The 13,270-nt window shown below is 44.4% G+C and overlaps 1 protein-coding gene across 1 annotated transcript; it reads left to right on the top strand.

Annotated features, from left to right (window-relative positions):
- The first annotated feature begins 1,867 nt into the window (after window positions 1-1,867).
- On the top strand, window positions 1,868-6,282 carry LOC115642294. The gene is made up of 3 exons (XM_030545732.1): window positions 1,868-1,972; window positions 2,278-2,629; window positions 5,901-6,282. The coding sequence occupies exons 1-3, from the start codon at window positions 1,924-1,926 to the stop codon at window positions 6,280-6,282; spliced, it is 783 nt and encodes a 260-aa protein (XP_030401592.1). The 5' UTR covers window positions 1,868-1,923.
- Window positions 6,283-13,270: the final 6,988 nt, after the last annotated feature.

Below are 13,270 nucleotides of genomic sequence, written 5' to 3'. Positions count from 1 at the left end.
AAAGTGAGGTATCGAGTGAGGTTTCTAGAAGGTTTGTCTGGCGAGCTCACCAAGGAACTTGGGTGCGGTGAAGCTGAACATGCTTTTAGGTGCCTACAAAATCTCTGGGATTCACAAAACTCAAGTTAAGTGCCTAGGCTCCCTATCCCAGGGATCAGCAACCTTTGGCACCTGGCCGAATCTGCGGAGGCGGCAGATAAACAAACCCTCTGTGCCAAAGGTTGCCGATCCCTGCCCTATGAAATGAGCTGGGAGAGACAGACACCTCCGAATGGGATCCACAAAAGCCAGCAGGCAGGCGGCTTCTCCCCTAAACTAGCCAACAGAGAGATACCGAGCTGAGTGGTGCGTGCTAAGCCTCGTCTCTCTCGGGGAGATAGGTGCCTAGATCTGGGCTGTAGGGAAATACCTCTCTAGAGTCTCACTTGCAAACCTTCTCTTTCCATTAAGCTGCGGGAGAGGAAGGAGGGGATCCCTTGTAACTTTTAGCCCAATAGTTAAGGTACTCACTGGGCTATGGGGCATTCTGATGGGGAAGGGGGGAACCTCGGTGTCTTCTACTGGTGTTGTTCTATTGTGGATAAGTTATTTGAAAAGTCTATTGGAGCAGAGGCACTGGGACCCCCAACTCCCCAGTAAGTGCTCTCATCACCAGGCTACAGACTTATTCCCTCCCCCACCCCGGCTGTGAATCTTCCAGTGTCTATTGACAGGGGAATAGCTCTTTCAGGCCAGTTGAGGGAGCCTCCCCCGTCCCCCGATTATCCCATAGCCCAGCAGTTGGGATACTCACTGCCAGGGTTACAGAGATCACTGCTCAAATCTCTGCTCCCTCTCAGACGGAAATGGGGGACTTGAACGGGGGTCTCCTACATCCCGGGTGAGTGCGCTAAAAACTGGGAAAAATGTAAAGAGGGAGGGGCTCCTCCTCTCTCCCAGCTTGTGTGTAAACTGCCTATGGGGGCTGATCCGATAGGCGAGGTCTGGGCACACTTACTGGGCAGGACCCAGAGGGTGAGTTAGGTGCAGAATCACCCATATTCCTCCAGTTTGGGAATAACTCTGGGGTTTAGGCCTCCACGTCATGTCTTGGCAATGCGCATCCTCAGATGCAAAAACATAAAACAACCCCTCCCCCGCAAAAAAAGTTTAACTGAAAAAAATTAGGCGCTGAGAGATTTTAGGCCACTGCAGGGCTTGAGGGAAGCTGAACCTGGGTTTTGTGAATACCAGAAAGGCCTGATCCTAGGATTTAGGCACCTACTTGTCACTTTAAAGTCCTTTTTTGAAACAAGCTCTTAAGCGTGTGAAGATGAAGATAGGTGCCTAGAGGGATTCAATGAGAGTTGAATCTAGTAGCTTTTAAAATACCAGTAAGCCTCTATTTTGCTTCATTAAGCACCTTAGTACTTATAATAATCAGACCCTAAATGACTTGCCGAAAGTCACTCAGGAAATTTGTAGCAGAGCATGGACTCAAAGGCAGATTAATTTGTATCTTTTGGGGGTAACTTTCAAAAACCGGCAACTCTCTCCTAATTCAGACACGAAAGAATGGCCTCATTTTCAAAACTCCTCTGAAGAGAGACCCCAGATGAAATATCCTAGACGAGTGAGCGCATGGTTTTCTTGCGTGTTTCATTGTTGTTTTACATCCACTAGAGGGCGCGCTACACCGTCACATCATCCATGTTTTACATTCCATTTCATATGTGTAGTAAAGTAACTTGGAACCAGAAGCTGAATGAGTTTGCTTCGTTGTGTAGCGTCACAAGATGAGAGGGAGGAGACAAAGGTCACAGAGGAAACAGGTTTCAGCTTTAGGACATTAATGATCGTTTTCAAAAACACAGGGGAGGAGGAGATATTCTATAACTAGCGGCAGATCTCAGTAACAACACCAGGATAACCTGAAGCTGCAAAATGCTCTTGTACGTGGCTGTACAGCTCTGGATTCTGCTTCCGCAGTCAGGTGAGACTAAAAACTCATTTGAAGTAAAGGCATTTACAAAGGAAAAAAATAAAGGTCTCTGAACAAAGAAATCGTAGGAGGAATTTTGTTTTCCTTTGCAAAGAGACAGCCAGATTAGCATCATAAACTAAGTCATCAGTGTGCTGGGAGGAGGAAGGGATGTTTCTGAGGAGTGATTCAGACCTATACGATACCGGTTGAACTTTTCACAGGAGCACAACGGAGTGAGGGGTCCAAGTGCCACTGAGTTTAAAAGTTCCAGCCACACATAGATCGATGTTCAAAGCTTTTCTTTCCCTCCACAGGTCTTGCACAAAGTGACTCCGTGGACCAGTCTCCTCCAGAAGTGAGACTCTCAGAGGGACAAAGTGTAACTTTACACTGTAATTTCACTACTCTTGACACAAGCCCGTATCTGTTTTGGTACCAGCAGTATCCGAACCAGTCTCCCCAGCATATAGTGACTAAAACGACGTTTGATGCCACGGATCAGGCGCTTGTCCAGGGAAAATTCTCAGCATCTTTGTACATGGGTAATAGGACGGTTCCCTTCCAGATTGAGGCTGTTTCTCACCAGGAGAGCGCTGTGTATTACTGTGCTCTGAGACCCACAGTGGGGGAGAAATGCATCACCGCTCTACAAAAATTGAGCGGGCGGTTGTTTACCACACTATGACAGAATCGTATAAACACAGGGCTGGAAGGGACCTCGAGAGACGATCTAGTCCAGCCCTCTGTGATGAGGCAGGACCAAATGTACATGGATCATCCTAAACCAAAAAAGGTGTTTGTAAAATCTGTTCTTTAACAGAAAATGTTTTTTTCCCTGGTATTCAGTTAATCGTCTCTAAGAAACTTTAGTTCCTGCACTTTGCCCTACTGTATATCCCTCTGATTTTTTTATTATTAATGAAGATTCTTTGTATTAAAGTACTTTTCTTATTGAAAAGACTGCAAGGCATAAGTGGCAAGTGCTATAAGGGCACCAATTTAATTTAACTTTCAATAATATTTTATCACTAATATAATTTCATATATTCAGGAGCACCCCCCCAGTGTGATGACATAGATCAGGGAATGAGTTTATGAAAACAAGTCTGGCACTTCTAGAGAAGAGAACTCTGACAATGCACGTGTAACCGATAGGCTGCAAGACGCACGGCCGTGCATTCACACATCCCGCCGGCTTTAAATCCAATATACCTGAGCCCACTTTAGTCCAAACCGACCCTCAATCAATCCAACCTGGCTGAATCCTTTATCCCGCTGAACGGATCTCAACGCAATCCATTCAAACCCAGTCCAAACAGGCGTAACCCAACTCAAAGAAATTCAACCCCAAACCCAGCTCGGGTAATTACAGCCCAAACCAAAGGAATACAAAACAACGAAACCCGGTTCAACTCAACCCATTTCAACACACACACACCGAACCCAGTCTAATCTAGCACAACCCAATTCCAATAAACAAAAATTCAAAAGAAACGAAAATAGATTTGCATTTTCTCAGCAAGACTGAAGTCCTTTCCATTTTAATGAACGGCAAAAGGTTGTACTCCCACCCATCTCTCTGTCCAGTCACAGTTGAACACAGATCCCCACTGTTTGTAACAATCCTAAACATTTTACATCTGGAGAATTGGTGGCAGGTTCTCAGTAAACTAGAGGACTTCCAGAATGGGAATACCTACACAAACACAAATACTAGGATATTCAGGTTTCAGACTGGTGGCCACGTTAGTCTGTTTCAGCAACAACTACTAGGAGTCCTGTGGCGCCTTGAAGACTAACAAATTATTTGGGCATAAGTTTATTTGTTAGTTTTTAAGGTGCCACAGGACTCCTCCTTGTTTTTTCGGATATTCAGAGAATCCCTTGAAGCCTTTGTCCATTGGATATTTAAATGTGACGTTTGTGGAAGCGGGGATTTTCCGAGGCGCGAAAGCAAGAAGCCCAATTTCTAGTGGGAGAAAAATCCGTGGGACTCTCTCTTCACTGTGCACCAGTAAACAAGAATTGTTGAGAAAATGGTCGTAGGGAGGTGGGGTCCTAGATTTCTCCGATATGTAATTTACTCTGTGTACAACCAATCACTGTGCTTCCTACTTAATGTAACTGCCTGCAAACAGAGTTGCGCTTACCAGCAAATCAAAGACACGTTAAAGTAGGGTTGGGGAAGATGAGTACGTTGTTCAGAAGCGAAACCAACCGTTCCTCGTTTCCTGTGGGCTAGAAAGGATTCTGGGTTCCACATACGCCTCTTATTAGGCCAGTGGCTGAAGAAATTGGGCGAGTCTGTAACATTCAGGAAGGACGCTGTCTCTTCAGGGCTGAAGGGTTCAGGGCGGAATTGAAATCGGAGCCACTTTCCTGAACGTGATGAGCAAACGTTTGATGTTCGGCCTTCACGTTTTCATTCTATATCCAGGTAGTTAGACGTAGAATTCGCCTCACTGCTCCGGAATCTCTTTCTCTCTCTCTCTTTGTACACACACCGCCTCCCTATTCCCATCTCTCTCTCCCTCTCTTTGCAGTCTCTTTCTGCCCCTCTATCTCCTCTCGCTCAATCTACCTGTCTAAGGTTATCGTGGTGAGCGCTCAGACTGCATAAAACTAGAATATTTTATTTATTGTTGCAGGTGTGGTGCTGGGTGACTCGGTCCAGCCCAGAGTTACAACCACTAATACTTACAGTACTTTACACTAAGCAGGTTTTAAATGCTGAAATCTAGTGAGAAGATTTTTTTTCCCTTGGGAAGTAATGAAACACTTTCCGCACTCTTGTAACTAAGGAATGGCTTGTAGGAATAATCGAAGTCAAAAGGAAGAATTATGCACATACAATTTGACCTCCTGCATAACAGAGGCCAGAACATTTCTCTCAATGACGCCTGATCCCTTTAGAGAAACGTGAGAAATTCCATGTGTAAATAACCCTCCCCTCGTCTAGGTAAATATCTGAATGGCTCATGCAGGAGTGGTCGGATAGCTAGTAGCCAAGAGGGTCAGGGATGCAGCCCCATGCTCTTTGTGTCCCTAAGCCTCTGACTACCAGAAGCTGGGACTGGAAGACAGGGGACGGATCACTCGATAATTGTTCTGTTCTGACGCACCTGTCACTGGCCACTGTTGGAAGAGAGGACGCTAGGCTGGATGGACCATTAGCCTTACTGGGCCTGACCAGTCTTATGTTTTCTTGCTGCTTTGTCAAAATTACTTGCATGATTTATTATGTCCACAAGGGGGCGGGCCTGCCGTTCTGGGAATTACATTTTACATTGTGTTTTATTTTGAATCCAACACTCCCCTGGATAGCATCTCTTTCGGGATTCTCGTGTCCTAAAGAGGAGAAGGAAGGCGGGAAGTCACAGAGAGGGCTCTTTTACAGCATACGCTTTCTTTTGATAACCATAACAGGAGGAAGAACTATTTTTATTATTGGATAAAGGGTCTAGCAAAAAGGAGGATAATTTCAAGTTGCAAAATGGTCTTCTACCTTCTGACCTCTACTCGTGAAGTCAGATGAGAGAAATGATCATTTTTATTTCATATATTGTATTTAAGAGCTACAAAAATCCTGTTATAACAGCCTATAATTTTCAAAGAAGCCTGGGGGAAATAGGCACCCACATTTCTAAAGATCTTTTGAAAATCACACATATTTTAAAGAAAACTAGATTATCTGAACTAGATAACTGTATGAGTTGATAAAAAGAACTTTGCTTTCCTTTCGAGATACTTTGCTTTAAAATGGAAACCAAACCAGTTTCTACATCAGATCATCAGAGATTTTTGTGTAAAACTATGATTGAATAAATCTGTTACTGTTTTTTTCTTTCCACAGGTCTTGTTCAAAGTAATTCTATGTTTCAGTGTCCTGCAGAAATGCAAATCTCAGAGGGGCAACTCGCCACTTCGCAGTGTAATTTCACCGCCTCTTTCAGCAGCTCTTCTGGTTTTATCAGTATCCGAACCAACCACCTCAGCATTTATTGACAGAGTATCAATCTCTTGCTGAGAAGAACATCTTCACTTCTGGAAACTTTTCAGCAGTTTTGTTCAGCTCTAATAAGACAGTTCTCTTGAATATTGAGGCAGTGTCCCTCCAAAACAGAGCCATGTATCACTGTGCTCTGAGATCCACACTGGGGCGGAGTTGCATTTCCGGTAATACAAGATGTGATCAAGGTGCTCCCACACACCGAGGGTGTCAGAGACTGTTTTTCTACTCGAATCTTTTTATGAAACTTCTCTGCCAAGTTCAGTTCCTTCTGCTCTTCCCAAACCCGATGCCGTTATCTCTGTTATAGTTATGTAAATTAATATATGCATGAATTTACAACCTTTATATGAAAATATGTGTTGTCAATAAAACAAATCACCCCATGAAACTTGAAAAATTGTACCAGGATTTCCTGCAGCCGGAAACATGCCATAAAAGACCTCGGGTGAGGTTCTGATCTGTGTCCCATCACCGCAGCTCTTGTCTAATTATATCTGGCCTGTTCTTAGCTGCTGTGAAGCGTTTTGGGTTCTCTGACATCAGCATCCATCCACGATCAATCCAACTCTTTCTTTCTGTCCGTCAGTCTTTCTGTTTGCCCAGCTTCTTACACAAGGTAGTCTCTCTGGTTCCCTGGTGAGGCAAAGTTCATTTCATGTCTAAACACTTTATCTACTGCATAGAGACAGTCACAGCTACAAACAAAACTTTTTGAATGCTGGGGGTGGGCAGAAGAGCCACCAAACAGAGTCGGTTTCCCATGGAAATCATTATCAAACACCACTCACCTCCTCTAATTTCCTCTGGGTTTGGGCATTGGGGTCAGACCCGCGCCTCTCGACTTTTCAGGGTGGCACGTGGGTCAGTTTATAACATTCAGTCAACAATCCCCTTGCTTCACTGTTGTGTTTTCACCGCCTCTTTGTAACTCAGAGCAGACTAAAGTCCCCTGAACAATGGCCATGCATTTTGTCTAGTGCCGCAGTACATTCTGCAGAGAGGAACGAAGCAATACGGTGATTATAGCGAAAATGTGGGTTTCACCTAACAGAGATTTTCTTCCCAGGCTTCTGACAGCTTGACAGTTCTGAACATCACAGCCCTGGAACTGGCAGACACTGCGGTGTATCTCTGCGGCCTGCTTCTGGCACAGTGACAGAGCCATGGAGCAGAGCTGTGCAAATCCCTCCCTTCCTTCCCATTCACCAGTCCTGTATAATTTGGAAAGAGACCAGAGATAGGAGTTTCCAAAGTCCTGCAGTCTCCCCCAAGTCACAGGTACAGATACAGCTCTGCTCTAAGTAACAGGCAATTACAGACAGGGATCAGAGGGGTAACGTGTTAGTCTGGATCTGTAAAAAGGGACAAAGATTCCTGGGGCACCTTATAGACTGACAGATGTACTGGAGCATGAGCTTTCCTGGGTGAATACCCACTTTGTCAGAGCATGTGGTGGAAATTTGCAGAGGCAGGTATAAATATGCCCACAAGAATCAGTCTAGAGACAACCAGGTTAGTTCAATCAGGGAGGATGAGGCCCTCTTGTATCACTTGGTTTGCTGGTGCCTAAAGCTGACCCTGGCTGTCCCAGCCCCACATCTTGCTGGCTTGCAGGAAAGCTTCGGGATGAGGTCGGAATATGGTTAAATTCTGTTTCACCCACAGAGACCTGGGCGAATGACTAAGGGTGAGATTTTAAAGGTTTTAGCTGCTTAAAGATGCAGAGAAGCACCTAGGGGACTGATTTTAAAAGGTATTTAAGTGCCATCTGGAATTTTCAAAAGTACCTAGGCACCTAACACCCATTGAAATCAATGAGATTGAGACACTTATTTCCTTTGAAAATCCCACTAGACGCCTCAATGTCTTTAAGACCCACCCTCTAAGGCAGTGTCCCTCAACCTTTCCAGACTACAGGACCCCTTTCAGGGGTCTGATTCCTCTTGGGGACCCTCAAGTTTGCAGGGCCAGCTCCAAGCACCAGCTCAGCAAGCAGATGCCTGGGGTGGCCAAGGGGAAGGGGCGGCACGTCGGGCTCTTCAGCAGCAATTCGGCAGTGGGTCCCTCAGTCCCTCTTGGAGGGAAGGACCTGCCGCCGAAGTGCCACCGAAGAAGAAAGTGGTGTGGTGGAGTTACAGATGAATTGTTGCTGATCACCATCCTGGCTTGTTTGTTTGTTTGTTTGTTTCTGCTTGAGGCTGCAAAAACCCTGGAGCCACCCTGCATGTTTCACTTTACTTAAAAACTACTTGCTTACAAAATCAGACATAAAAACACAAAGGTGTCACAGCCACACTATTACTGAAAAAATTGTTTCACTTTCTCCCTTTGTCTGTGTGAAGTTTTAGTTCGTACTGACTTGGCTCGTGCTTTTGATGTAGCCTGTTGTAAAACTAGGCAAATATCTAGATGAGTTGATGTATGCCCTGGAAGGTCTTTGTGCACGCCTGGTTGAGACCCACTGCCCCAAGGGGATTTTTGAAAGCACCTAGGTTAAATTTATAAAAGGTTTTTAAGCAAGTTAACAGACAGACAGTTGCTATCTACATCACTATACATCCAAATACCACCAAAATCTGCTCTTTGGTGGGATTTTCAAAATTTCTTTACCAGGTTAGGTGCCTAATTCCCCTTGGCTTTGTCTAAGTGCTATAGTGAGTTATAACAATAGCTTATTTATCAGCACCCACCACAAACACTAGGGAATCCCTTCTGTCCCAATAATAAGGAAATCCCCTAAAATGGTGGTGAAGTTGCAGGGAGTGAATTATAATGCTCCCTGAAAGAAGGTGACCCATAATTAATCACAGAACATGTACTTATGTAAGGGTGTCATAAGCATCTTTCCCAAATCTGGACCTTAGCATCCAAAATACGGGTGCTAGTGGGACCTCCAAGCTTAAGTACCAGATTGGACCTGGTATCACTGCCACCAATCAGGAATTCTTCCAGGGCCTGATCCCCTCTGCTCTCCCCAAAACCTTCCCTGGGGGACCCCAAGAACCCAGATCCCTTGGGTTCTTAAAACAAGGAGAAATAACCCATTTCCCCCTCTTCTCCCCCTCCCAGAATTTCCCTCCCTGGGCTATTCTGAGATACTGATCCAGCCTCCTAAATCACCATACAGAGAAGCGTCTCCCGTCCTCTCACAAAGAGGCAAACAGATTTAAGGAAAATAAAGAGAGACTTTATCTCTCTCTCCTCCCGTCTCTCCCACCAGTCCTAGTGAGCTATTCCAATCCCCTGGGATAACAAGAGAGACAAGGAAAGAATCAATCAGGTTCTCCAAAAAGAAATATTTTAATAAAAGAAAGGAAAAACAAAGAATGATCTCTGTAACTTCAAGATGTAAACAATACAGGGTCTTTTAGCTTATAGACAATAGAAAAGAGACTTTACCCCCTGTACCAATATACATCCAAAAATATTCCCAGCGACTGCACATACAAAGTTTAGCCAACCAGATCCACAATTGCAAATTAGTGTAAACAAATACAAAGACTACACCGCTTTCTAACTTTGTACTTACATAATTGGAACAGAAGTTTAGAGAACTTGAAGATGGCTGGGAGGGATAGCTCAGTGGTTTGAGCATTGGCCTGCTAAACCCAGGGTTGTGAGTTCAATCCTTGAGGGGGCCCTTTGGGGAACTGGGGTAAAAATCTGGGGATTGGTCCTGCTTTGAGCAGGGGGTTGGACTACAGGACCTTTCTGAGGTTCCTTCCAATCCTAAGATTCTATGACAGATCACTCTCAGAGCCAAGAGGGCACAGAACACACACCCCAAAAGTCCCTCCCTTAAGATCTGAAAAATCTTGTTTTCTGATTGGTCCTCTGGTCAGGTGTTTGGTTTCCTTTGTTACCCCTATACAGGTAGCAGAGACAATAACCCTTAACAATCTGTTTATGACAATAGCTTATTTATCAGCACCCACCACAAACACTGAGGAATCCCTTTTGTCCCAGTAATAAGGAAATCCCCTAAAATGGTGGTGAAGTAGCAGGGAGTGAATTATAATGCTCCCTGAATGAAGGTGACCCATAATTAACTGCAGAGCATGTACTTATGTAAGGGTGATTACAGTTACCTGCCAAAGAACACAGCAACAGTAATTCATCCAAACAGGTGAGAAGTCCTCGGACCAATCCTATTCAACTTATTCATAAATGATCAAGAGAAACGGGTAAACAGTGAGGTGGCAAAGTTTGCAGATGATTCTAAACTGCTCAAGATAGTTAAGACCAAAGCAGACTGTGAAGAACTTCAAAAAGATCTCACAAAACAAAGTGATTGGGCAACAAAATGGCAAATGAAATTTAATGTGGATAAATTTAAAGTAATGAACATTGGAAAAAATAACCCCAACTATACATGCAATATGATGGGGGCTAATTTAGCTACAAGAAGTCAGGAAAAAGAACTTGGAGTCATCGTGGACAGTTCTCTGAAGATGTCCACGCAGTGTGCGGAAGCGGTCAAAAAAGCAAACAGGATGTTAGGAATCATTAAAAAGGGGATAGAAAATAAGACAAAGTATATTATTGCCCTTACATAAATCCAAGGTATGCCTACATCTCGAATACTGCATACAGATGTGGTTTCCTCATCTCAAAAAAGATATACTGGCACTAGAAAAGGTCCAGAAAAGGACAACTAAAATGATTAGGGGTTTGGAATGGGTCCCATATGAGGAAAGATTAAAGAGGCTAGGCCTCTTCAGCTTGGAAAAGAGGAGACTAAGGGGGGGTATGATAGAGGTATATAAAATGATGAGTGATGTGGAGAAAGTGGATAAGGAAAAATTATTCACTTATTCCCATAATGCAAGAACTAGGGGTCACCAAATGAAATTAATAGGCAGCAGGTTTAAAACAAATCAAAGGAAGTTCTTCTCCACATAGTGCATAGTCAACTTGTGGAACTCCTTGCCTGAGGAGGTTGTGAAGGCTAGGACTACAACAGCATTTAAAAGAGAACTGGATAAATTAATGGTGGTTAAGTCCATAAATGGCTATTAGCCAGGAGGGGTAAGGAATGGTGTCCCTAGCCTCTGTTTGTTAGAGAGAGATCACTTGATCATTGCCTGTCAGGTTCACTCCCTCTGGGGCACCTGGAATTGGCCACCCTCGGTAGACAGATACTGGGCTAGATGAACGTTTGGTCTGACCTGGTACGACCGTTTTTATGTTCTTATGTTATGTTAACTGATTTCTGGGAATCAACGCCACAACTGTGCTCAGAAATTCACCACAAAGGAGAGAGCTGGAAGGAGACAAAGCAGAATGGGACCAAAGAGCCAGAAGGACCTTTATGGGGAGAAGATTTCTGGTAGCAGAGGGGTCTTTAATCTAGCAAATAAAGTCAGAAATAGTTCCAGTGGCTGGAAACTGAAGCAGGACAAACTCACGCTGTCAAGGCTGATTCCTCACACTGGTACTTCCAGTACAGAAGGTGGGGGCCCCAAGGACTCCACAAATTAATACTGGCCACTCCAGGCTGGCAATGCTGCCACCACCCAAGTGAAAACTGCCTTTTACCAATCCAGAAAAACCTCACTTGGGAAGATTTTTCTGAGGCGTCTTGGCTTTTCCACTCCTCCTTTGGGGAAGCTGAGAAAGAAAAGGGAAGCTCAACTGCTGTATCAGTTGATTAACATAGGCACAGCCTCTTCACCTTCTGAGACACAGAAATCTAATCGTGCTCTTAAAAAGGTAAATTTTATTGAAAAAAGAAAGAAAACACATCTGAAAACTCAGGCTGTTAGGGATTGAACAGCAAAAGTGACTTTCTTGAGGTCCATCTTAAAGGTTACAAGCAAACAAAAACAAAAGAAAAACTCCTGGGGTTAGCACAGAGGAATCCAAAAGCCCAAAATGACGAATTAAATCTAATCACATCTAACCAGACATCCCTGATCTACTTACATACCTGTGGTTTCAAATGAGTACTTTCTAGGTATGATGCTGATTATTTTTATACCTGGCCCAAAGCTTATGGCGTGTTGCTACCCTGTCTGCTTCTGCTGGAAAGAACAAAAGTCCCCAACACCCAGCATCTATTAGGAAACCTTCTGAGATCCTCAGTGGACAGCAGACACAACTGTGCTAATTTTTATAGTGAATTTGCATCTACTATTTTTGCAGGACTAAGTACAGAGAAGAACAGTGTCACCCAGAGACAAGGACAGGTGACCGGGTACAAAGTGAATCTGTCACAGTAGGCTGTACTTTCTAGACTGAATATGCAGGTTATGACATATACTGGTACAAACAGGACAGCAGCGGCCAGACGAAGTACCTCTTCCGAAGATCTACCGGAAGCGAGCACAATGTGGCTGGGAGCCGGTTCGCCCTGGACTTCGGCGAACCCGAAAAATATGTGGGTCTGAGAATTGTGGAGTTAGAACTGAGCGATTCAGTGACGTATTTCTGTGCTATAGCTGACAGGGCCTTTCCTTAGGTTACCATGGTGGTTGGGTTAATAAAGGGGCTTTTACAAAATCCAATGCTCAGTTTTCTTGACTCGGAGACAAAACTTGCGCGGACAGAAATCAGTGTAAAGAGACACAAGAAGCCACAAGCAGGGGTTTGAATCAAACGATGCAGGTGTGACAGAAACCGCAGGGGCACTAACTGTGTGGAAATGTTGCCCTTTTCCAGGAATCTTTCCTCCACCTCCCCTAAAACACCCAGAATCTCATGAGCCCGATGTCAGTACCTGTCACACCGCAATTCCCATGAATAGCTCTGTCTGCTTTTGGGGCCAGATCCCAACAGGTAGGAATCAGACCTCACTCCAGTAGCGTAAACGGGGCAAAGTATCAGCTGGTGTAAATCAAGGTTGATCCATTGGATTCAAAGGGCCAGACCACAATTGACATAAATCAGCTGTCTCGCCATTGGAGTCAATGGCCCAGGTCCCCAGGTCGTGAGTCAACGGGCTTAATTTTACTTCACTGTGGAGAAAGATCCCCATGCACAATGTTTCTCTGGGGTGTCAGCAGGGAGATCCTGACCAGATCTGTGGAAATGGGATCCATGTACAGTTCCTTTTTTTTTTTTTTTTTTTTTTTGGTGTTAGCTTTCTTGCTGGGCTCTTGTCTCCGAAGATGCGACAGTTGCTCTTACTGAGTTGCTAAAGAGACTTGGAAGTTAGAAAGATGCCACGTGACAGGAAAAAGCCAAAGCCACAGCGGGCAGGGTAAACGTTAACGGAGAGTATTATCTGTGTTACATGGTGAGGGAAACAGCCTTCAACTGGAGTCTATATGAGAGGACGAAATGGTCTTGCCACT

Source organism: Gopherus evgoodei, unplaced genomic scaffold (genome assembly GCF_007399415.2).
Source record: "Gopherus evgoodei ecotype Sinaloan lineage unplaced genomic scaffold, rGopEvg1_v1.p scaffold_39_arrow_ctg1, whole genome shotgun sequence".
NCBI classification, from domain to species: domain Eukaryota; kingdom Metazoa; phylum Chordata; order Testudines; family Testudinidae; genus Gopherus; species Gopherus evgoodei.
The sequence above is the reverse complement of the archived record's forward strand: the minus strand, read 5'-3'. Positions and strand labels throughout refer to the sequence as shown.